A 26067-nucleotide genomic window follows, 5' to 3' on the forward strand; every position below is an offset into this window, starting at 1 on the left:
AGCACAGACTGGACTTAAATGATCATCTGCAGAGCTCATTGTCTATCATTAACCGTGCAGGTAAGCAGCGTGCCTTTAATAGAAAAACAAAAAAAGAGTATCATACCTATCAATGAATTGATGCTAAAATGGCTTAGCTAGGCAGATTCTCTTTACAAACAGTGACAAACAAGCACATTGAAATAAAAAAATATTTTAAGATAAAATGCAATAGCTATTTTATAAAATAAAAATACAATTACCAAAGGACAAAACAGCTATTTAAGGAAATATACATAGTCCCATACATTGTATATAAAAATATTTATTATTATTATAATATAGTAAATCTATCATGCATAAATAGAGACAGAAGTTTTTGAATCTCTATAATAAATCAGATAACACTTCATGGGTGAGCCTACACATCATAGGCACTTTGTAAGGCAAAGAGACTTTTTTTTTTTTTTTTTTTACACAGTAAGAACTACAAGGATATGGAATTCTCTGCCTGAAGAGGTGGTTTTATCAGAGTCCATACAGATTTTTAAATACTAATATTGGATAAATACTTGCAAAAACATAACATGCAGGGATATAATTTATAATTAATGAGTTAATAGCTGCTTGATCCAAGGACATATTTGACTGCCATTTTGGGGTCAATAAGGATTTTTTTCCTAGTTTGTTGCAAAATTGGAAGCACTTCAGACTGGGTTTTTTTGCCTTCTTTTGGATAAACAGCAAAAACATATGTGAGGAAGGCTAAACTTGATGGACACAAGTGTCTTTCCAGCTATGTAACTATATAACACTTAGACAACCCTGAGTTCACTCTCCTTTTTCAACAGCAGAGATTTGTAATTATGTAATTATGAATTAGGCAGCTCACAGATCTTAGATGCAGGTTTCAACTTTGCCCCTACTTGGGTACTGTATGCCCATTGGGACCTCTCAGCCACAACTAACACAATCACAATTCACTAAATAGTCAACCGAGATGTGTATAAACTGACAGCCCCTTTGAAATAGCAGCTATCCATTTAAAGCTATCAGTTTTAGGCTATAAAATATGTATCCCATATTCCTCTGCTGTCTAATAAACATGGTTAGTCTAGTATGGCCAAACTGAATAAAAAAAATGTTACCAAAAAATGAGAGTGAACTACAGTTTACTTATCAACTGTGCTTGACTTACACTCTATACTAAGCAATATATGTATCCTTTATATTTTTTGGAGTCTTAAAAATAAAGTTAAAGTAGCAATCAACATTTCCCTAAAGCAAATAAAGAAATCAACAATGCTCAATCTTAAAAAAAAAAAAAAAAAAAGTGTGCCTCCATCTTGGCTCCCTGTCAAACACTGCAATAAACCGATTTTTGCCATTGGTCATATTTTGGATTCTCCCCCAATTCAATGTGGGCTCTGGCTGTGACAAAACTGACATGGAAGGTGATATTGACTGCTACATTTTTAAACACACATTTGAAAAAGCAGAGCATTGCATGCAAAACAAAGTTAAAAGAGAACTTAAGGTATCATGATATGATAGCTAGAGGAAATACCAAGTTTTTTGTTTCTTTTACTTTTTTCGCATGTTCAACTCAGTAAAATTAAATAATACATACAATGCAAAATTGCGCACCATAACCCCACCCACTGGCAATTTTTCTGGCAAAGCCAAAATGAGCAGACCTGTCCAAAGTATAGTGAGGAAGGACACTGTAATGTTAGGAATGCATATTGCATATGCATAATGTTAGGAAAACATATTTAAACAAGTGGTATTACAAGGATAAAAAAAGCCTGCAAAATGACAGTGCTGCTTTCAAGCCACATTCTCCCCTTTCACATAGCTTCCATTTTAAAGTATTTTTGTGAATAAGGATGTAAATCCCCTGTACTGCCTCTTATCTCTCTACTTGCATGGTCTTATCCACTGTTGAATGTCAGTTTTATAGCATGAAGGACACAATAAGCTGTACCTATACACAGCTCCATAAAACTGTCAATCAACAAGGAAGAGAGATAAGAGGCACCAGATCTCACTGTGACATGGGGGAAAACCACAGTGTTCTGGGCAGTTGCTGCTAATAAATAAAAGTATTTTGAAATCTCACAATTTTAGTGGTGCAGTGATTCATTTTTGGCTCCTGTCCCAGTAATAATAGGCCCAAGGCTCATGCATAATTAAGAAAGACATCTCACTATTTAACAGCAGAGACAGGAAACTGAAATGCAGGACATAATTAAACGGATACTATAGACACCAAAACAACTTTAGCCTAATGAAGCAGTTTGGTGTACGCATCATGTCCCTGCAGTATCACTGCTCAATTATCTGCTAGTTAGGAGTTAAATCACTTTGTTCATTCAGCCCTAGTAATACTTCTATGTTTACTTGCACACAGGGGTCAAGTCCTGGGGAAAAAAGTGTGGGAACTCACCCAAGATTCCCGCCCCTCCCACTTCAAAAAAAATGTTTTTACACTCCTATGCATATAGTGCAGTGCAGAGTGTGTATAATGAATGTAGTGTGTTTGTAGTGAGTGCAGAGTGCGTATAATGAATGCAGTGTATTTGTAGTGAGTGCAGAGTGTGTATAGTGAATTCAGTGTGTGTAGTGAGTTTGTAGTGAGTGCAGAGTGTGTATAATGACTGTAGTGTGTTTGTTGTGAGTGCAGTGTGTGTATAATGAATGCAGTGTGTTTGTAGGGAGTGCAGAGTGTCTATAATGAATGTAGTGTGTTTGTAGTGAGTGCCAAGTGTGTATAGTGAATGTAGTGTGTTTGTAGTGAGTGCAGAGTGTGTATAATGAATGTGGTGTGTTTGTAGTGAGTGCAGAGTGTGTATAATGAATGTGGTGTGTTTGTAGTGAGTGCAGAGTGTGTATAATGAATGCAGTGTATTTGTAGTGAGTGCAGAGTGTGTATAGTGAATTCAGTGTGTGTAGTGAGTGCAGTGTGTATAGTGAATGTAGTGTGTTTGTAGTGAGTGCAGAGTGTGTATAATGAATGTAGTGTGTTTGTAGCGAGTGCAGAGTGTGTATAATGAATGCAGAGTGTGTATAGTGAATGTAGTAGGGATCGACCGATATTGAATTTTTAGAGCCGATACCGATACCGATATTCTGAGAAACTTTCAGGCCGATAGCCGATATAATTTGCCGATATTCTGTACATTTACCATTTTGGAAAATAAAAACTATTTCTAAAGGTAAATGCACAAAATATACATGCCACGTGTAGTGGATGCAGTGTGTTTAGACAGGGGAGCTGTGTGTGTTTGTGTAGTGTGTGTGTGTAGTGGATGCAGTGTGTGTTTGTGTAGTGTGTGTGTGTAGTGGATGCAGTGTGTGTTTGTGTAGTGTGTGTGTGTAGTGGATGCAGTGTGTGTTTGTGTAGTGTGTGTGTGTAGTGGATGCAGTGTGTGTTTGTGTAGTGTGTGTGTAGTGGATGCAGTGTGTGTTTGTGTAGTGTGTGTGTAGTGGATGCAGTGTGTGTTTGTGTAGTGTGTGTGTAGTGGATGCAGTGTGTGTTTGTGTAGTGTGTGTAGTGGATGCAGTGTGTGTGTTGTGGATGCAGTGTGTGTTGTGGATGCAGTGTGTGTTGTGGGTGCAGTGTGTGTTGTGGGTGCAGTGTGTGTTGTGGGTGCAGTGTGTGTTGTGTAGTGTGTGTGTGTTGTGGATGCAGTGTGTGTTGTGTAGTGTGTGTGTGTTGTGGATGCAGTGTGTGTTTGTGTAGTGTGTGTGTGTGTGTTGTGGATGCAGTGCGTGTGTGTAGTGGATGCAGTGAGTATTTGTCTAGTGTGTGTAGTGAATGCAGTGTGTATTTCTCTAGTGTGTGTGTAATGGATGCAGTGTGTATTTGTCTAGTGTGTATATAATGAAAGCAGAGTGTTTGTGTAGTGTGTGGGTAGTGTGCGTAAAGTGAATGCTGTATATACTAAATGCAAAGTGTGTATGTTTGTGTAGTGTGTGTATAGTGAATGTAGTGTGTTTATATAATGCAGTGTGTTTGTGTAGTGAGCATTATATATAAAAACACTACACAAACACTGAATTATATAAACACACTACATAAACACACTGAATATAATGCAGTGTTTATATAATGCAGTGTATTTGTATAGTGTGTTTATAAAATTCAGTGTGTTTGTATAGTGTGTATATAATGCAGTGTTTGTGTAGTATTTGTTTGTATAGTGTGTGTGTATAATGCAGTGTTTGTGTAGTATTTGTTTGTATAGTGTGTGTATATAATTCAGTGTGTTTGTATAGTGTGTGTATATAATTCAGTGTGTTTGTATAGTGTGTGTATATAATGCAGTGTGTTTGTATAGTGTGTGTATATAATGCAGTGTGTTTGTATAGTGTGTTTATATAATTCAGTGTGTTTGTATAGTATTTGTTTGTATAGTGTGTGTATATAATGCAGTGTGTTTACTCACCTCCCAGCAGCTCCTCCAGCTTCCCAGTGTAAATCTTGCGGCCAGCGTGCCGCACGGAGCGTTGCCACGGTAACCCATGGCAACGCTCTGACGGTCGCGTGTCTCACGAGATTTACTCTGGGGAGCTGGAGGAGCTGCTGGGAGGTGAGTAAACGCTTGCTGCCGGCCCCCCCAGGACCGCCGGGCTTGTAATGAGCCTGGCAGTCTTAGGAGGTATTATCGGCAATATCGGTATCTCTATTGGCCGATACCGATATTGCCGAAAATACCGAATATCGGCCGATTATATCGGTAAAACCGATAATCGGTCGATCCCTAGAATGTAGTGTGTTTGTAATGAGTGCAGAGTGTGTATAATGAATGTAGTGTGTTTATAATTAGTGCAGATTGTGTATAATGAATACAGTGTGTGTGTGCTGGATGAAGTGTGTGTGTTGGATTATGTGTGTGTGTGTTGGATTATGTGTGTGTGTGTTGGATTATGTGTGTGTGTGTGTGTGTGTGTGTGCTGGAAGGTGTGTGGATGTGTGTGTGCTGGATGGTATGTGTGTGTACTGGATGAGGTGTGTGTGTGCTGGATGATGATGTGTGTGTGTGTGTGTGTGTGCTGGATGATGATGTGTGTGTGTGTGTGTGTGTGTGCTGGATGATGTGTGTGTGTGTGCTGGATGATGATGTGTGTGTGTGTGTGTGTGCTGGATGATGATGTGTGTGTGTGTGTGTGTGTGTGCTGGATGATGATGTGTGTGTGCGTGTGTGTGTGCGTGCTGGATGATGATGTGTGTGTGTGTGTGTGCTGGATGATGATGTGTGTGCGGGATGATGTGTGTGTGTGTGTGCTGGGTGATAGGCGAGAAGCATTTTTTTTAAACTTTATGTGTCTACATTTTCTTTTTATTCCCCCCTCCCTGCTTCTTACCTTGTCAGGGAGGGGGGAGATCGCCTGGTGGTCCAGTGGGGGAGGCAGCCGCTGCACACAGGGGCCATCACACACTGTGTTCCCTCTCCAGCTCTAACTCTCGCGAGACTCGCCTGTGCGGAGCGTTGCCATGGTAACCCGTGGCAACGCTCTGACAGCCGCGGGTCTCGCGAGTGTTAGAGCTGGAGAGGGCACACAGTGTAGCAGGGCAGGTCCTGCAGGACTGAGAACGGCGTTCCTGCTTTGGAAAAAGTGCAGTAACGCCGTTCCCATGCGTTCCTGCAGGACTCGAGCCCTGGACACACACACATACACTCACAGACACACACACATACACTCACAGACACACACACACACACACACACACACTACCAGACACAGACACACACACACTCCCAGACAAATACACATACACTCACAGACACAGACACATACACTCACAGACACACACACATACACTCACAGACACATACACACACACACACACATACACAAAAATAATTTGTATATTTTGTTTTAAATTTAAAAATGTCCACCCAGCCTCCCTACCTGGAGAGCTGGCGTGGACCTGTCCCTGGGGTCCAGTGGGGCTTCAGTGCGGCCGGCTCTTGTCTCTCTCTGTCAGACGCGGCGAGGGAGCTGTGTCCTCTCTGCTCCCTTTCGCCGCGCGGGCTGTCTGCTGATGCCGGGAGCCGGAAATGACGTCATATTCCGGCTCCCAGCATCAGCAAACGGCGCGGCGAGAGGGAGCAGAGAGGACACAGCTCCCTCGCCGCGTCTGACAGAGAGAGACAAGAGCCGGCCGGGGGGGGTCCTTCAGGTGGCCATTAGGCCACCTCTTGGGCCCCCCCATGACAGGGGGAACACGGGGGGCATTTGGGGGCGGCATTTTGTGCCGCTCCCTGAGTGCCTGCAGGACCATAAATGGGAACGGCGTTCCTGCACTAAAAAAAGTGCAGGAACGCCGTTCCCACGCGTTCCTGCAGGACTCGAGCCCTGCTTGCACAGCCTTCCTAAACACTTAATTCTTATCTCCTGCTTTGTTACTAGCCTTCTAGACAACGCAGGTACCTCCTTTGTGTGATTAAATATCAATTAACAGTGTCTGATTTGTATTTAGAGAGCTGGAGAGCACATGGTATAATTAAAGTGTCACAGATATTATCTTTAGACAAAATAATGTCTTTTAGTTCTATTATACAAAAATATCACCTCTCTCAACGAGAGAGCTTTAATTATCTGAGGCTTAAATATGTTTTGCAAAAACATCTTAGTAGAAAGACAGGAAATTCACTTACTATGGTGAAACTAATATTTTCAAATCAGGCCATACCTAAAGTCCTGGCCAAAGCTATAGAGGTAATTAGAAATATTAAAGAAGTGTCTAGTTTTCCACAGAAGGATAAATGGGAAAAAGACTTAAGCTGTACTTTGGAACACCAAGACTGGTGTAAAGCTATAAATAACACTCGTAGTCAGGTCCAATGCTTAAATCTATTGGAGACCCACTACAAAGTGATTTATAGATGGTATTTAGTCCCGAGTAAATTATCTCAGACATACCCAGGAGTTACAGCTAGATGTTGGAGATGGGAAAAAGAGGTTGGTTCATTCCTCCACATATGGTGGAGTTGCTCAAATATTCAGCTTTCAATTGTGAGATTGATAAGGTTTATTAAAGATTTAACAGGAATAGAACTTGAAAGGAAACCAGAGGTAGTTCTGTTACATTGATACCGGAGAAACTGACGGAAGCGAAGCACAGAGAGATGGACACAGGTTTCTTCAGGAAGGAAGAGATTCTTTATTGGATCACCGATCGGGACTCAGAGGGACTAGCGTCACCAAAATACCACAAGTTCTGAGTCCCGGACAATAGTGCAGGCTCCTTATATAGGCACATAACTCCTCCCATATTAAGCTCCACCCGCACATTCTCTTGACCAATCAATACAAATAAGAATTAACTTCCTGCTTGACCGCATGGCTTGTCCAGCACAATGGAGGAGGGGAATACTACATCCTGTATTCTTGCACATGCTCCGTACACTACCGATCGTATCTTGCCTCGTGCAACCAACTGATCGATACGTCCGCATATGCACGTACACATGCCACGTGGTAATCTCGGCCTACTAAATTTATTTTTACCGAGATTCCACCACATTCCCCCCTTTGATGCCTCTTGATATTTCACAATTACTTGAGGCATCACTTAACCTTGGTTTGCATACACCGCAAGTTACCTTGAACCAGACCAGACTTATCTTATGATGTGAATCTTCAACACTCATCTTCCTGCATTGGTTCTCCCTGATCTAGAGCCTTATACTTATAAATCGCCATTATCTGTGCAGCAGCCTTCCTCTCTGCTATATTTTCTATCAGGCTTTGCACAGACCTAACTACTAAGGGTATAAGACACGGCAGGAGTAGACACAACATTAAAATCAGTAGGACTCCACCTACCACTGCCTTAAGCCCTCCAAACCACTCATACCAGCTACCAAACCAACTACTTGGATTATACCCTTTCCATACCTGAGTAGGCACATGCGCTAGTTTAACCATATGGCTAGTAAGCTCAGCTATTGCTTGCCCTTCGTCATCTATTTGAAGACAGCAATTGCTCAGGTTAAACTTCCCACATACACCTCCCTCTACTGCCAAAAGGTAATCCAAGGCTAATCTATTTTGGTAGACTGCTGTCCTCATCCTGGTGTTATGCTTCGCTAGAAGATTGAGCGCTTGTGATGTCTCGTTGGTGATAATCTCAACCACCGCCTGTAATCTTATAATTCGGTTGAGCATATAAATAGGGGTTCTATAACCAAAGGTACCATCTTCTGCCCACGTGGCTGGCCCATAATAATCTATGATACGCTGGGGAGGCCATTCATCATCTTCCCAGGCGCCTATCTCTATGGGTCCCCTTTTCTTCCTATGATTCACATCATACACTTTAACACCTAAAGTCTCACCTGTTTCAATCGGTAACAAGAAGAAGGATGGTTTGAGCATACCCAACACACATGCCCCTTCCCAGTCCTGTGGCAACTCCGAATAGGCTTTCTTACCACAGATCCAGTACAAATTTGCTGGGGCTCTCCAGGTAGATGTGATGGATAAATCAAACCACACATCCTTTAAATTGGCGTATCTAGCAAACGGGTTAGATGGTTCTGAGACATTTGAAGCCGACCACCAAGTTGTATTCTTTGTATTATCATCATAAGCTTTTTGCCCTAGACAAGTTAATTCTCCTACAGAAGTATTATACATTATTCCTTTCCTTGCTATGCAAACATAACCTATGATGGAGGTCTTTAATCTCCACTCAGATTTACCTCTAACACTCATATGATAATCGGCTTGTGTAGATATTAGTTGGTCAACTGCCTCAGAACCGGACATTACCTCCTTTGCTTCCCAAGGCCATTGGTCTCCCATGTTAGTACCTCCACACACATAGCAGTTGGTAACATTAAGACTACCGGCAATACTTTCAGCTAAATCGATAAACAGGTTTTTAGCATTATGGGGGATCTTATTATCTATACTCATCTCTTCATAAAAGGAATGGTATACTTGATGAGTTTGGGAGGATACCGTATCAGTCTCTATCCCTATAAACAATACTGTCCCAGGATCTAAACCCGTCCCGTATATTTGAAACCCAAATAAATTGCCATATTTGTCTAAGAACTTATCGGGGTTATTTATAAGTATATGGGTGGGATTACATTCCATAGACTTACAATATGGGCTAGTCGGCAACTTAGTCACTATCATGTCCTTGTCTACTGTCTGTCCCCAAGTCGCCCACCCCACACAAGACCAATATGGGCAAAAGTTATAATCTTTATTTGGGCATCTAGGACTCACATATTTATTTTTACTACTGGGACAAATATATTTATCATTAGACCCATACGTCCTCTCCCATCTAAGATCCCCACATACATTCCACGGCTTTCTACCACTCGATATCGCTTTACACGCATCAAATAGCAGAACACCCGAAGAATGTACGGATTCTAACACCGTCTTATTAATTAGGGTCCCCTGAGGATCTCCATTCCTGAGAGTCAACCAAATTGTACGAGGTTGATACTCCGGACTGAAGCACTTAGGTTCTCCTACTCCTAAATGGCACACACTATATTCTATATTTAGGTATCTACATCTCGATACATCTCCTTTACACTCGTATTGTGAATGCCAAATTAGGGTTTGGGAAATATGGTTACCTGTTCTCGTAGTCTTAATGCATACCTCACAGCTAGGAGTGTCGGTACCTCTACCTTCCTGAATATAAAAACACACATAAATAAACACTATCAAAAACACATCTTTCGCCGTCATCCTCAGTCTTCGTCCGTGCGAAGGCACCTCAGCTTCCAGGATGTAAGGGCTGCAGGGAATGGAGTTCTGCTCGTCTTCACAGGAGTCCCTTCGAGACTTTCCCTGGCTTATATACTATGTGCTGGTGAGCGGACAGGCTTTATTATGGCCGTCTAAAAACACTCACTTCACCAAATCCCTGTAACAATAAAATTTGTAATCCAAAATAGTTCCTCGTTACTCCGACTGAGTAGTGCGTTTTAACCGGATCTTGCAGGGATTCTCTGGATCTGCTGTAACTTGCCAAGAATCGACTGCTGCTGGTTTAACCCTGGAGTGATGTATCCACGGAGTCACTTTGGCTACTTTTATCGCTGTAGGGGTAGACAAAAGAACAACATAAGGACCCCTCCACTTGGGCCCTAACGGTACATTATTCCACTCTTTAATCCACACTTGATCTCCTGGATGATAACTATGAACAGGGGGATAAATATTCACAGGTAATCTATCTTGTACCCATTTCTGTACCTCCTCCATAGTCTTACCCAACTCTACAACCTGCTGCCGGGTAATTCCTTCTCCCAACTGACTCAAATCCCCCCTTAAGTTACCAAGTACGGGAGGTGGTCGCCCATACATGATTTCAAAAGGAGAGAGGCCCATCCTTCTGGTAGGGGTACTGCGGATTCGCAATAGAGCTATGGGTAAGAGAACGTTCCACTTAAGTTGGGTTTCCTGACACATTTTAGCCAACTGGTTCTTAATAGTTTTATTCATTCTCTCTACCTTACCAGAACTCTGGGGTCTATATGCAGTATGAAGCCTCCACTTTATACCAAGCATATGAGTCAGTTGTTGTAGGCACTGATGAACAAAAGCTGGACCATTGTCCGATCCTATAGAACAGGGTAGTCCATAACGGGGTATTATTTCTCGTAGCAGGAATCTCACAACTTCTCCTGCTTTCTCTGTACGAGTAGGACATGCTTCTACCCAGCCTGAATAGGTGCACACAATTACCAGCAGGTAACGATGTCCACCCGATTTAGGCATCACTGTAAAGTCAATTTGTAAATCGGACATGGGGAGTCCCCCCATAAACTGGACTCCTGGTGGCTTTACTGGTCCTTGTCTTGCATTATTTTTAGCACACGTTACACATCTTCGTACAATGGCCTGAGTCAAGTTGGACAATCTTGGTATGTAGAAATGTTTTCTGAGAGATTCTTCAGTACTGTCTCTCCCAGAATGTGTCCCGTTATGATAATTTTGGACAATTTCTACCGCTAGTGATGCTGGTATTACTATTCTTCCATCTTCTAGCTGATACCACTTGTTCTCCAAATACTTTCCCGGTTCAGTCTTTAACCACTCCTCTTCTTGAGCTGTATAAACTGGAGTCCATTGGGACAGTGGAGTTGGTATAAGAGCAGCTATATGCCCCACATACTCCTGTCTTCCTGATTCAGCAGCACGCTTAGCTGCACTATCTGCCATCCGATTTCCCTTGGTTACATCACCATCTCCTCTCAGATGCGCTCGACAATGTATGATACCGACTTCTTTCGGCTCCCACACTGCTTCCAATAGTTGTAGGATTTCAGCTGCGTATTTGATTTCTTTGCCTTCTGAATTCAGTAGTCCTCTTTCTTTATACAAAGCTCCGTGGGCATGAGTGGTTAAAAACGCATATTTGGAGTCCGTGTAGATGTTCACTCTTAAACCTTCAGCCAATTGTAACGCTCGTGTCAGTGCTATCAATTCTGCCTTTTGTGCTGATGTTCCTTTCGCCAGTGGCCGAGCTTCTATCACCTTGTCTATTGTTGTCACTGCATATCCTGCATAGCGGATCCCTTCTTTCACATAACTACTGCCGTCGGTATAATATTGAACATCGGGGTTCTGGATGGGAAAATCACGAAGATCTGGTCTACTTGAGAATACTTCATCCATTACTTCCAAACAATCATGTTGACTTTCAGTAGGTTGTGGCAAAAGGGTAGCTGGATTTAAGGTGTTTACAGTCTCTAAATGCACTCTGGGGTTTTCACACAACATTGCTTGATACTTGGTCATACGGCTGTTACTAAACCAATGATTTCCTTTGTAATCCAACAACGTCTGTACTGCATGTGGGACTCGTACATAAAGTTCTTGACCCAGAGTGAGTTTATCGGCTTCAGCTACTAGCAGGGCGGCTGCAGCTACGGCTCTTAGACAAGGTGGAAGTCCGCTGGCCACTGCATCCAATTGCTTAGACATGTAGGCAACAGGTCTTTGCCATGATCCCAAGTACTGTGTCAATACTCCCACAGCCATTCTTCTTTGCTCGTGTACATATAAGTAGAATGGTCGTGTGTGATCAGGTAGACCTAATGCTGGGGCACTCATCAAAGCCTTCTTCACATCTTCAAATGCCGTTTGCTGTTCTTGGGTCCATAAGAAGGAGTCGTGCTCTGTACCTTTTATAGCTGCGTACAGAGGTTTTGCCAGTATCGCGTAGCTGGGAATCCATATCCTACAGAAGCCTGCTGCCCCCAAGAATTCTCGCACTTGTCTTCTATTCTTGGGTATCGGTATTTGGCAGACAGCTTCTTTTCTCTCTGGCCCCATAATTCTTTGACCTTCAGAGATATGGAATCCCAGATATTTGACAGTTGGCAAACACAACTGAGCCTTCTTTCTAGACACCTTGTATCCTGCCTTCCAGAGAATGTGTAGTAGATCGTGCGTTGCTTGCTGACAGATTTCTTTTGTAACTGCTGCTATCAACAAGTCATCTACATATTGTAACAATACACACTCTCCTGGGATGGACTCGAAATCCAGTAGATCTTGACTTAGGGCTGAACCAAATAGGGTAGGTGAATTTTTAAACCCTTGGGGCAGTCTTGTCCAAGTCATTTGGCGTTTTGAGCCCGTTACAGCGTTCTCCCATTGGAAAGCGAAAATACATTGACTTTCTGCGGCAATTCGGAGGCAAAAGAAGGCATCTTTGAGGTCTAAGACTGTGAAGTAAGTAGCCCCGCCCGGAATTAAAGCAAGCAGGTTATATGGATTGGGTACAACTGGATGTATACTAACAACCGCATCATTGACTGCTCTCAAGTCCTGCACAGGTCGATACTCATCTGTACCGGGCTTTTGAACAGGCAGCAATGGGGTGTTCCAGGGGGAAGTACAGAATTTTAGGATACCATACCGTATGAACTTATCCAGATAGGATTGGATGTTCTTCTTAGCCTTCTGCGGGATGTGGTATTGTCTTAGGCTCACTGGATAAACCCCAAGTTTTAGTTCAATTTTTATAGGTGGAATATTGCGGGCCAGTCCTGGTGGGTTGTTCTCTGCCCAAACTCCTGGTATGTTGAATAAGGATTCATCACTCCTAGGGTTTTGGCTAGTCAACGCTGTATAAAGTCGCCACTCTTCTTCCTTTGGTAAGGATAATGTCATGATACCTGAAGGTCCATTAAACTTTAAAGATGTTGTTCCATTTGGTAGGAACGTAATCTGCGCTTGTAATTTTGATAGCATATCACGTCCCAGCAATTGGACTGGACATTCAGGCATATAAAGGAATTGATGTTTTACTACGTGGCCTCCCAATGTACAGAGTCGACTTTTAAGAACCGGTTTTTCAGCACTTCTTCCAGTTGCTCCTATCACAGTAATAGTCCTTCCAGATGGAGGAGCAACTAGATTAGTCACCACTGAATGTTCAGCACCAGTGTCGATCATGAACGCACTCCTTTTTCCCCCTATTGATACATCGACCATAGGCTCCGCTCGACCAAGGGGGATGGAGCCCGGTCGGTATCAATAGTCCTCCATGACCGTGTCAGCCAATCCTACAAAGTCCCTACCTTCTCTATCGCGGGACCTTTGCGCTGCTGGAATATACCTGTCTTCCTTAACACTTCCTCTGTTCCCATTACTCCCTCCGGGGCCTCCTCTACCTCTCGCTCTGCCTCTAAAGTTTCCATAACCTGCCCTGGGTTGGTCTCTCTCGTACTGCTCTCTTTGTGGACATTCGTTCCTCCAATGCCCTTCTTCCTTGCAATACGCGCACTGATTCCTACTCAAAGGCTCCCTATTCCATCTACTATCGCCTCTATCTGGGCCCCGTCTATCTACGCCTGCGATTGCTACCGCTAGCATATCAGCCTTTCTACGCATCTTGCGCTCCTCCTCTTTCTTACTTTCTGTTTCCCTATTCATATAAACCTTATTCGCTACCTCCAATAGTTGGGTGATGGACATACCTGCAAACCCTTCTAACTTTTGTAGCTTGCGCTTAATATCTCCGTAAGCTTGGCTGACAAAGGCGGAGTTCACCATTCGGGAATTGTCTGCGTCTTCCGGATTAAAGGGGGTATACAAGCGGTATGCCTCCAATAATCGGTCATAAAAGACACTGGGCGCTTCATCACTTTTCTGAATCACCTCAACTGTCTTCGACATGTTAATGGCTTTCTTTCCTCCGGCTTTCATGCCAGCAATTATAGCGTCTCTATAGGCTCTGAGTTGAACCATATCAGCACCGTTTACATTCCAGTCGGGATCGGTATTGGGATAATGTGTTGCGGCCCATGCTGATGGATTGGCTTGGTTTAAAGTACGGGCTTTATCCTCTAGTGCTTTAATGGCCGCTTGATTAATTCTTGTCCTTTCCTCATTGTTGAATAAAGTCATTAATAACTGCTGGCAATCAGCCCATGTCGGGTTATGTGTCTGTACTATTGAGGTGAACAGATCAGTCATAGCTTGTGGTTTCTCAGTATACGAGGAATTGTGGGTCTTCCAATTTAAGAGATCGGTTGTCGTGAATGGGACATATACAAAGACTGGGTCAGCATGTGCCATTTGGCCTGCGGCATCGATATAGGCTGACCCAGGATTCAGACGAAGAGGCATCTGATAGTGTTTTAATTGTTGGGCACCGGTCAGCTGTCGGGTCTGTATGGGGCTACGTGGAGGGGTGTCAGTCATAGGTTCCAGTCGGGGAGAAATAGGGTATGGGGATGTGGGAGCTTGGTTTTGGGAAAAGGTTGTAAATAAAACACTTCGAGCCGAGCTAGATGAAGCTTGACCGGAAGTCTGAAGTGGCGCCAAATCAGGATATTCGTTTTTAATGGGGGTTGGTTCTGATTCCGGAAGGGGAGATTTAGTACGAGGGGGGGTGGATCCTGTACTGGAGGAGGAAGCGGAAGTGGATGGGGGTAATGAGGGGAGGGTTGCAGGACTTCCTGCATTTGCGTCACTTCCTCTTAACGGAAAGTAAGGGGGCGGCAAAGGGATCTCGGACTCAGGGGGCGTGTCCAAAATGGGCCTAACACCAGTCCTAGTGGACAAACAAGTCCTAGCTACCATGAGGCGACACTGCTCCTCGTGGCATGTCTGGAGCCATTTTGGCGAGTCATTTACGGCCTGTCTCCAACAATCAATATAAGTAAACTGGCCGTAAAGTTCAGGCCTACCTGATACAGCCACGTGTAAGCGCTGTACAAGAGTTGGATCCAAACTGCCACGTGGCGGCCATGCCGCAACCAAAGTAGGCCACTCCCTAGTACACAAAGTGACCAAACGTACAGGAGACATTTTAACCCCAAAATCACAAGTTTTGAATCCCTTTTTAAAATTCTTCACCATACAACCTAAAGGATCCGGAATCTTTGACTGCGACGCACCCATACTTAACAATGGAACGTCGTCGACAACGAATACTATACACGCGTACTATTCAACAGTCACACCCGTTTCCTCTGGCAACAGCACCACGTGGTACGGTTACCAAGTGAAACGTACACAATAACACAATAAACACTCAGGGAATTCCCGTACACACACAGCTGTTACACCAGTCACTATATAATCAATATTATGCCCTTTGGCGAAACTATACAGTCACCCACGCTATAATTCTCTATATATGAATTACCCGTCTATAACACACCCCAGTAACATCGTCTTTTACAAATAGCGGTTACAGTACGGTTAGCATAGGTCAAAGCACAAGTTAAGGTCACAATACAATTATTAGTGGTTATGGTGTTAAAACATGCAATGGACGACAATGATTAGTACTTATATACAGTGTCAGTAAATATACAGGGTTATGGTACCGTGCACTATGATACAGCAACACACTATTAACACTCTCGCTAGACGGCTGAGCTCGCGCTATCTAACAAGATATACACTTTACTAAACAATCTTTATCACATTTACAATTCCCAACTAAACTATTGGCCAGTACCTTGAATGGACTACCTAAAACTATATACACCCGTTTTGGTTAGCCACACTGCCCAATCACCACATATAGCGAGCTAGAGAACCGAATTTACACAGGCGCCTCTTAGTCGCACTATCAAAAGTCTAGTGGGTTCCAAATTTACACGCCTTCCCACTTAGCCCAGATAGGTTGAGAGCTAGCGAACCGAATTTACACAGGCGCCGCTTAGTCTCCCGGTCCCTCCGACCTAGCGAACGAAATATACACCCTAGAACGCTAGTCTAGACAAGACACCGGTGTCCGGCTAGGGCTATTTACACCAGGACCCCGCCTGACTAACAAAATCAAACGGTCTGACTAAAGAGCGTTCGATCGAGCGGTGCGCCTTCGCTCCTTCCCTCCGACAGAGGGGGCAGATACACAGATTCAAACCCCTTTGGGCCTACCGCACAATCGGTATACCCCTAGTGGGTCCTGCCGTCTAAAACAGCAGTTGTCTTACCTCCTCGTTCCTGAACCTGAGTTCACACTCATCGACGGGGACACCCCAGCACTTCTCACGTAGAGGCCGATGATCTCCTGGACAACAGACCAGTGGCGCCGAGACGAAGGGAGGTCCACGCAGAAGTTCAGGGGTGCAGCCGTAGAGAACGTGGGCAAAGATAGACCGTCTCACGCCTCTGCCTCTCAGCTACCGTTGAACGATCAGCTTCCCGGCCAATGCACCAAATGATACCGGAGAAACTGACGGAAGCGAAGCACAGAGAGATGGACACAGGTTTCTTCAGGAAGGAAGAGATTCTTTATTGGATCACCGATCGGGACTCAGAGGGACTAGCGTCACCAAAATACCACAAGTTCTGAGTCCCGGACAATAGTGCAGGCTCCTTATATAGGCACATAACTCCTCCCATATTAAGCTCCACCCGCACATTCTCTTGACCAATCAATACAAATAAGAATTAACTTCCTGCTTGACCGCATGGCTTGTCCAGCACAATGGAGGAGGGGAATACTACATCCTGTATTCTTGCACATGCTCCGTACACTACTGATCGTATCTTGCCTCGTGCAACCAACTGATCGATACGTCCGCATATGCACGTACACATGCCACGTGGTAATCTCGGCCTACTAAATTTATTTTTACCGAGATTCCACCACAACATATGCATTGGCCGAATATGTCACACTCAATAAGAAGTTTTATAATTCACTGCTGTATTGCATTTAAAATTGTGGTGGCACGGAATTGGAAATCAAATCAAATTCTGCCCTGGGAGGTTATTAAAAATCAAATTAACCTCCAGGCGAGGATGGAAAGAGATTTAAGTATACCATATCTGAATTCCCCAAAAAGATTCGATCTATGGCAAAGTTGGGTTAATAATTTAGAAACTATTTCCTGAATCAACGGGCGAAAAAAGATCGGCTGTTTCCCAATGAATAAGTGGCCTGAGTTTAGACAACCCCCCTCCCTGGCCTACCCCCGCAGACAATGTTGTACTATGTATTGGGTCTGTTTGTTGGAAATACTGACCTGTTTTTTATGTTTATTATTATGTAAAACAATCCATGTTTTGTCTGTTGGTCTTTTTGTATAAGTGTTATGAAAAAAGAATAAAAGAATTTATAGAAAAAAAAAAAAATATCAATTAACAGAGCAGGAGATTTTTTTTTCTTGCAGGCTGTGTCAGTCACAAGCAGGGGAGATGTGGCTAGGGCTGCATAAACAGAAGCAAAAGTGATTTACTTCCTAAATGACAAAGAATTGAGCAGTGACACAAAGCGGCACTGTCATGGCCTAATCCGTTTTTTTTGTTTGTTTTTTTTTAAACCCCCCGTCACGAGCATGGGCTATAGGCCTAGCCGAGACAGTGGGGAGAGTCTGGAAGTGACAGGGTTAATAACACCAGACCCCTTGTTACCTGTTGCTAGTCCCAGCAACCACTCAATTAACCCCTGCAATCCCTTTTACACTAACCCCCTAGTACACACTTTACTGCCACCACCAAGACTTTTAAACCCGGGCGTCTTAGGTTACCCCACACACAGGAGAATTATAGAATCACAGTTTTACTTTTACTGATCAAACATATATAATTAACCCTTTTTGGTAACATGTTTACCTGAGCTTTCCTCTGGAGAGTGAAGCTCATAGAGAACAGAGACACAAGCTGATTAAGTAAACATTTAATCTGACAAAAAAAAGATTCACAGTGCTGAGTACAAAATACAGAAATAAATTGCAAAACAGTGCATAAAATAAAATAGGAGAATACACAAGAAATTCCTTACATGTATTTACCCCATATAGAATTATTGTGGAATAGGTCTCCTAGAAGTTGCTGACAAAAGAAAAATGAATAACTGAACTCTCTGGATAGTTCAGCACCCTCATTATATATCTAAACTACCGTATATACTCGAGTATAAGCCGACCCGAATATAAGCCGAGGCCCCTAATTTTGATTTTTGATCAGAGGGGGTTGGTCTGGCAGTTTATTGCCCACTCTATGCAATTCCTTGTGTCCAGCTCTTCTGGTGATGGCTATCTAGATGTTTTATGGTCTAGGCCTGGTGCAAGATCAAAGACCACAATAAATGTCATTGCAAGGTTTACAAAAAAACAACTCTTAACATATATAAACACACATCAAACACCAACTCATGCTTTTTGGCATGACACCCCCCCCCCCTAACTGACCCCCTAGTCACCCCCAAATGCCCCTAAGCCCCCCATACCACCTCTTTTTTAATCTATTTTCTGCCCCGATCTATATTCAGGGCGCCGCCATCTTTGTGTGGGTAGAGGAAGTCCCAGTAGGACACATCATCTGCCCACACTAGATAGCCTGTGAGATTCCCGCACATGCCCAGTGAAATCCATCCAATCACAGTGCTCTGTGTCATTTTACACAGCGTGGGAAAATTCCAAAGAACTTTCCCACGCTGTGTAAAATGACAAAGAGCACTCAGATTGGTGGGCTTGGAATCTAACTAATCACAGTGCTTTGTGTCATTTTACACAGCGTGGGAAAGTTCTTTGGAATTTTCCCACGCTGTGTAAAATGACAAAGAGCACTCTGATAGGCTTAAACCAATCAGAGTGTTCTTAGCCTAATTGCAGGGCGGGGCAAGGCTTTATAAGCCTTCCCCCGCCCTGCAGAGCTCAGTCTGCGAGGAGCCCTCCATGGATGAAGATGGATTAATTTTTTTAGCGTCTGGTTTTTTCTTTTTCGTTGGGATTTTTTTTTGGCGATAAGCTTTTTATTTTATTTTAAATTCAGCGAGTATGATGGCTTTTAACTTGGCCCTTTTTGGGGCTGAAAAATGAAGATTTTAGAAAAAATACGTCAAATGGCAAGTTCAATTTTTGTTTACAGGTTAGTTATTTTATTCCCCCCTCACTATTTTTAGGGGGAGGGGGGGTAGGTAGGTTTTATTTGGGTGGGGTCCCAAGCCCCTAGTCACCTTGATTGGGGGGGGGTGAATTTTTATTTAGGGCCCCCACCCGCCGCTCAGGGGTGGGGGCTGGGGGGAGGACAGTAAGTGTCCCCCCCCCCCCCCCCCCCCACCATTCTTATATAGTGAACATGCCCCTACTCATATTGACCCCCATAGAGTGAGAGGGAGACCTGGGGGGCTTATGAAGTGGCGGGGAGCACTGCTCCCTGCCACTTCTGTCTTTACATATTACAAGGAGGGAGTTGCGTGCCGGTAGCTCCCTCCTTATAATAAACTGAACGAACAAAAGAACAGTGATACACAGTGTTAGTTTGTTCGTCTGATTTTCTATTCATTCATGCATTCGTCTTTATGACGAATGAATAGATGAAATTCCCGTTCGCATGTCCAAGTGTTTCACTGGGCATGTGCAGGAATCTCACAGGCTATCTAGTGTGGGCAGATGATGTGTCCCACAGGGACTTCCTCTACCCACACAAAAGATGGCGGCGCCCTGAATATAGATCGGGGCAGAAAATAAAGATTAAAAAAGAGGTAATATGGGAGGCTTAGGGGCATTTGGGGGTGACTAGGGTGTCAGATGTAGTGGAGGCAGGTTAAAAAAAAAACGGGATTCGGCCATGACAGTGCTGCTTTAAGTCTCACTGCTCAATTCTTTGTCATTTAGGAAGTAAATTACTTTTGCTTCTGTTTATGCTTATTTAGGGCCCCCACCCGCCGCACAGGGGTGGGGGCCGGGGAGGATGACAATAGGCCCCCCCTAATTGTTAGTTAGGGGGCCCCCCCCCCGCCCGCGCGGGGGGGGTGGGAGGGGAGAGCGGTTAGTAGTTTTTTTTTTAAACAGTGAACAGGCTGCTCACTGTTTAGTAGACATGCCCCTACTCGCGGTATAGCGAGTAGGGGCATAATTTCCTAATACCATGGATTCTTTACTTAGTATTAGTAAATTTGGCTGAAAGACCAAGGTCTTTCAGCCTTTTGGTAGATAGCTCCCTAATACCGTGGGAATTAGGAAGTTATCTACTAAGCGGCTGCAAGATGCAGCCGCCGCAATGAATAGGATCGGAGTTTCATTCATTTGAATGAAATTTCGAGCCGAACAAAGTCTCGAATTGCATCCTAACACGAATGGAGAAACTGTTCTCATTCTGTTAGGATGCAATTCGGCAGTTTTGCCGGCATTCTGTCTAAGTGACAGGACATTCGGCAATACTGACAGGAAGCATTGTGGGAACAGGGAGGAAAGCTAAGGATTGTGGGAAAATTTCTCTGACCACCGGAAATGAAGCACACTTTGCTCCTCCGCTGGTCAAGCGGAGGAAACCTCCATAAGGCAAAGAGCTCCCTTTGTCTTATGATTTTAAAGAAAACTAAAGAAGACAGGAAGAAAAGAAGAACAGATCCTGAGAGAGGGAGAGACGAGGAAGAGATTGAGGAAAGGTAAGTTCGGCATGACAGTGCCGCTTTAAGGGGCAAGATCTATACACTAATATTGGATTAAGCTAAAGTTGTTTTAATCTCTAGAGCGCCCCTTTTAAGATGCACTGGGAAAAATATGTGGATATGGGTGGTGGGAAAAGCCATGTCTAGGAGAATCCTTTCTTCATTCTGATTGGTCATCAATTAGGTTTTTTATAAAAGGGGAAGCCGGATTCAATTTTACAATAAATCTCTTGCTAGCTGAGGTGGTTGGCAGTAGTGAAAAAAAAATTGTTAAAGTTTTGGGGGATGCTTTAGTTACACCAACTCACATCTGTGATGGCATCAATGAAACTGCAAGTGCTCTTCCTAGGCTCTCTTGATAATGGTTTAACACTGCACAGTGGGACAGCACTGAGGTACTCCAGGCAACATAACCACTTCAAGAAGACGAGTTGGTTAGAGTGTCTATTTAAAACTGTTGTCAAGAGATCATTAACCCTAAAGTAAGGCAGAAAAATGACCACAACTTGGTGTTTGTTTTCCAATACAGTAACTTTTTTTTGTTGCTTATTTATTTTTTATAGTGGGGGGGTTAAAGAAACACTATAGTGTTTGTATTACAGTTTTGTATTCCAAACACTAAAGTATCCCTCAGAGGCTCCCCACCCCCTTCCCCAGCCATGGAAGGGTTAACTAACACTGTAAACACTTGCCTGATTACAGCACCAAGGTTCATGGCACTCAGTCAGGCTCCCTTTACCTCCAAAGTCAGCTGATGAAGGAACCCAATGCGCATGCTCGGCGACTGCATTTAGCCTTTCCTATAGGAAATCATTAACTCATTGCTTTCATGTGCATGCTATGCAAAGTGTGAGGACATCCAGCATCATTTCATAACCCTACAATATAAGCATTGCTGTTTCTCTGAAACTGTAATATTTTACATTGCAGGGCTAAGGAGACAGGGACATCAATGAGACAAAGTGGTCTGAGTGCTTATAGAGTCCTTTCAGTTGCACTGCCTTTAATCACTGTAAATGATTGACTGCATTGTTAAGCACATTTTTTTCCCTTTTAACTTCCATTCATTCATTGCTGCAATATATTTGCCTTTTCTCTGTTTCTATTGGAGGCACCTGTTCAACTAAGTAAGTGTCATATGTGAACCGCATCATCGTCCATGATTCTCAAGTCTAATGAAAGAAATACCTTAGATGTGATATTCAAAGGGAACTTTTTCTTTACTGCATTTCGGAATATAAAACTTTTAGTACTGCCAATTTTATGCAAGTGTTTTCGGTTTACCCCATGTTAAGTGTTTTGGACTGGATTCATCCACATGTTAACCTCTTTACCAGTTCAGCTGAGAGCAAAAGTAATGTAAGCAGCGTTTATTAAGGTACACATTGTACATTGTATAATATACCAGTTCCCAAATTAAAAAAGAAATATGTTGGGACACACCAAAATTATGGTGCTTTTAGCACAATGGTGGGCTAAGCAGGAGAAGGTCTAATGACTAAATTTCCATTTATTTAGTGGTCTGGGTGCCAACTCCCATCACCTTTAACCCTAGAGTGGTAATTATTGCAGATTTTATAATCTGCAATAATTACTAGCTAGGGTTAACTCCTCCTTTTAAGTGGCTGTCTAGAGGGACTTCCGGCTTTTTAGACTACTTTTGGTCGTCTAAATGACGCCTGACGTCATCACGCTATGCATGAGGCGGAGCTGAGCCAGCGCCAAGGGACATCAGTGCTGGACCCAGGTAAGTGACTTAAGGGGTTATTAACCCCTTCAGCGCCGTGGGAGGGGGCATCTATAGTGCCAGGAAAATTTGTCTGTTTGCCTGGCACTCTAGTTTCCCTTTAATCTTTGCTATTAGTCCCCCCAAAACATCCTCTGTCTGATGTCATAGGGGGGGCCTCACACAGTCCAATCACAGGCTTCACATAGATAAGTCTGTTATTGAACCATTTTCCATTTCAGAGAACATGCATGAAAACTAAAATAATGAGAGGAGGTAGGCATTTGTAAATACAAAAATAAATTTAAAAAAAAAACAAAATCTGAAAAAGTAATGGAGAGAGGTGAGAGGCAGGAAGGAAGTGGAAAGAAAGGGGAAAATATTACGCTGCGTGCACTAAAAAGACAATATGCACAGAATTGACCATAGGTAGACTGGAACATAGTTCCAGTGTGTCATGTGTGTTGGCGGTACAACTAGTTCCTGACACACAATTAAAAATAACTCTGGATGTGCAGAGTTTCAAGCAAAGCCACTGCACATCCAGATTCCTACTACCATGACCACTTAAAAAAACTGAAGTCGTCATGATGGTTTGAGTAACCCTTGAATGTAAAAAGGTTTGGTGTTAAAGAGCCTTACTGTCCCTACAGTCTCTCCTTTCTTTTATTCTCCTTCCAATGTGGATATAGAGCTGTAAGAATGCCTATAGTGGCTTTTACCTAGATAGCCACTAAATGTGCTTCCACATTGCAGCCTTGCTGTGTCCGCAGGACTGTTGTTCAGCAACCTCTCGCTCCGTATGAAGACAATCGTGCCCCAAAGAGACGCACTGGTATTATTAGTATTACATATTTCCAAGTACAGTTCCCCGACAACTTCCTCCCCCCCCCCCCCCCCCCCCATCAACATCAAAGGATAAAAGGTGAATAAAACTTTTATGATAGAGTTATGTTTGTATTTCGGATGTAAGAATTTCTATTTAAATGAAATCTATAACTGCAATATATTGATACAACATTTATTCAGCAATTTGATACCTTGGTCAAATTTGAAATCAATGTAGGAGAACTGGTTCATCTCTTTTCTCTTTTTACGTTTCCCTGCTGCATCAGGCGACAGCTCCTGCCACTTCTTAATGGCATCTGAAAAAGTCTAGATAGACATGAAATAGCCATCTATTGGTTTGGTTACTGCAACCCCTGCCCAAAAGTTTAATGAATAGTTGGAAACTCCATGATTTATAAAAGGACTGTGTAATCTTGTTGCAAAAATATAAACATAGCAAAGCTGGGAAACAAAACTAAAAATAAACAAAACCAAAAATAAATCTCAAACAACTATTAAATTCAAGATCATAAACAGTATATAAGAAATATTACATGTCATTTCTGCATAACTAAAAATGGATGAAACAGAAATTTAGAAAATTCGATTGAAGGGGTGCAAAACAAGATGAACCTTTAAAGTGTTTGTACTGCTGTTTTTTTTTTTTGTAGACGAATGCCTACTAATCCTGATTTAATGTCTACCACTGTTCATGAAATTATCAACGTGGAAAATATAATGTAGAAGAGGAAAATATAAATACCTTTCTTGTAATTGCATAGTGTCCCTTTAGCTCATGCAACGCCCACTTAATGTCCTGACTGCTTAGCATCTTAAAATCAGCCATTAGGAGGTCTGCAGCCTGGATAAGGCACCGTTGATCCAGAGGAACAAGTTGAGTAAAATTAAAAAAGTCTACTTTCACCTCCTGCAGGATAAAAGTGTAACTTAATGTTATTGTAGTAGCTACTTATATCTTCCAAAATACATAGGCATATTTTTTTTATTTTTATCATCAAGGAACTGCAATATGGAGTTGAATTATGGTTTAATTTTAGTGTAAAGCAAAATAGGTCTCCTTTACAGTTATAAGCAGGAGAAGGCCATCAAGGCAAGTTCTGATCTCCTATATAGCAATTGCAGTTCACATGCTGTAGCTACGCTGATTGTCCCCTGGTAACTGGAATATTACAATCATCTTGCACTTGGCCTGGGGAAATATAGGAACGGAGTGATAAACACAGTCTACTCGCACACTAAATTGCTGATTGACATGCCCAATAAGCAAAATGTACTGTTAAACTATATAATTATTGTTATTACATACAATGTGCTTGTTGTATACATTGGATAATTACCTATTAGAGGCTGTATAGCCGATTACAGCACTGCAAGGGCTAAATTGGCTTTCCTGTTACAGGAAATGTGCCATGGTTGATTACAGAACTGGAGGGGTTAAGTCGGCTGTATTTATCTAGAAGAATCAGACATCTGTTGGCACAGCAGGAAAAGGGATAAGCTTCCCTTCCTGCTAAGCCAACATCCATTTGTGGCGAGGAGTGATTCTTTACACCAAAAAACAGACTACCTGACTTCACACATTTGTGATATTCTTGCTTAGCAGACCTCAGAGCCTTTTGGTTTGCTAATTGACAAATAGCAATCATGAGACAATTTTCTGCTAACCAGAAAACAATAATAAAAAGATGTAATAATAATAATAATAATAATAATAATAATATATACATACATAGAAATACTTGTATAAAATATACATAGAAAAACTTGTGCCTCCTGTTATACATATTCAGAATATGAAGAGCAATGCCCTACACAAGAAGTCCAAACATGCCCAGTGCTACTTAGGCCATTTAGGGAAGCTGTGGAAGTCCTTTATTTTAGGTCTGGTTGTGTGAGATGTCTATAAAAAAAATTTATGTGTCAGGTTTACTGCAAGAAATAAACATGTTATTTTATTTTTATTTTTTGTTAAAGGATCACTATAGGGTCAGGAACACAAACATGTATTCCTGACACTAAAGTGTTAAAACCACCATCTAGTTGTTGGTGTAAATTATTAGTTTGTTATCTATTTTTCTTATGTACGTACTTATGTATGTAGAAATATGTTTCAAGCTCCCAAACATTAAAGGGACACTATAGTCACCTGAACAACTTTGGCTTAATGAAGCAGTTTTGGTGTATAGAACATGCCCCTGCAGCCTCACTGCTCAATCCTCTGCCATTTAGGAGTTAAATCACTTTGTTTATGAACCCTAGTCACACCTCCCTGCATGTGACTTGCACAGCCTTCCATAAACACTTCCTGTAAAGAGAGCCCTATTTAGGCTTTCTTTATTGCAAGTTCTGTTTAATTAAGATTTTCTTATCCCCTGCTATGTTAATAGCTTGCTAGACCCTACAAGAGCATCCTGTATGCGATTAAAGTTCAATTTAGAGATTGAGATACAATTATTTAAGGTCAATTACATCTGTTTGAAAGTGAAACCAGTCTTTTTTTTCATGCAGGCTTTGTCAATCATATCCAGGGGAGGTGTGGCTAGGGCTGCATAAACAGAAACAAAGTGATTTAACGCCTAAATGGCAGTGAATTGAGCAGTGAAATTGCAGGGGAATGATCTATACACTAAAACTGCTTTATTTAGCT

At 42.5% G+C, this 26067-nt stretch overlaps 1 protein-coding gene across 3 annotated transcripts in view; it reads right to left on the bottom strand.

The window, feature by feature from the left end:
- The window catches only part of RNF216 (ring finger protein 216), a 288938-nt gene that overhangs the window by 96427 nt on the left and 166444 nt on the right, over positions 1 to 26067 (bottom strand). For all 3 annotated transcript variants that reach the window (XM_063430189.1, XM_063430187.1, XM_063430188.1), the window contains 2 exons: positions 24163 to 24327; positions 23612 to 23726 (listed from right to left, as the gene is read on the bottom strand). In XM_063430189.1, the coding sequence (XP_063286259.1) occupies positions 23612 to 23726; positions 24163 to 24327 (280 nt within the window). The remainder of the gene's footprint in view (positions 1 to 23611; positions 23727 to 24162; positions 24328 to 26067) is intronic.

The sequence above is a fragment of the Pelobates fuscus genome, chromosome 8 (assembly GCF_036172605.1).
Source record: "Pelobates fuscus isolate aPelFus1 chromosome 8, aPelFus1.pri, whole genome shotgun sequence".
In the NCBI taxonomy this organism is placed as follows: Eukaryota; Metazoa; Chordata; class Amphibia; order Anura; family Pelobatidae; genus Pelobates; species Pelobates fuscus.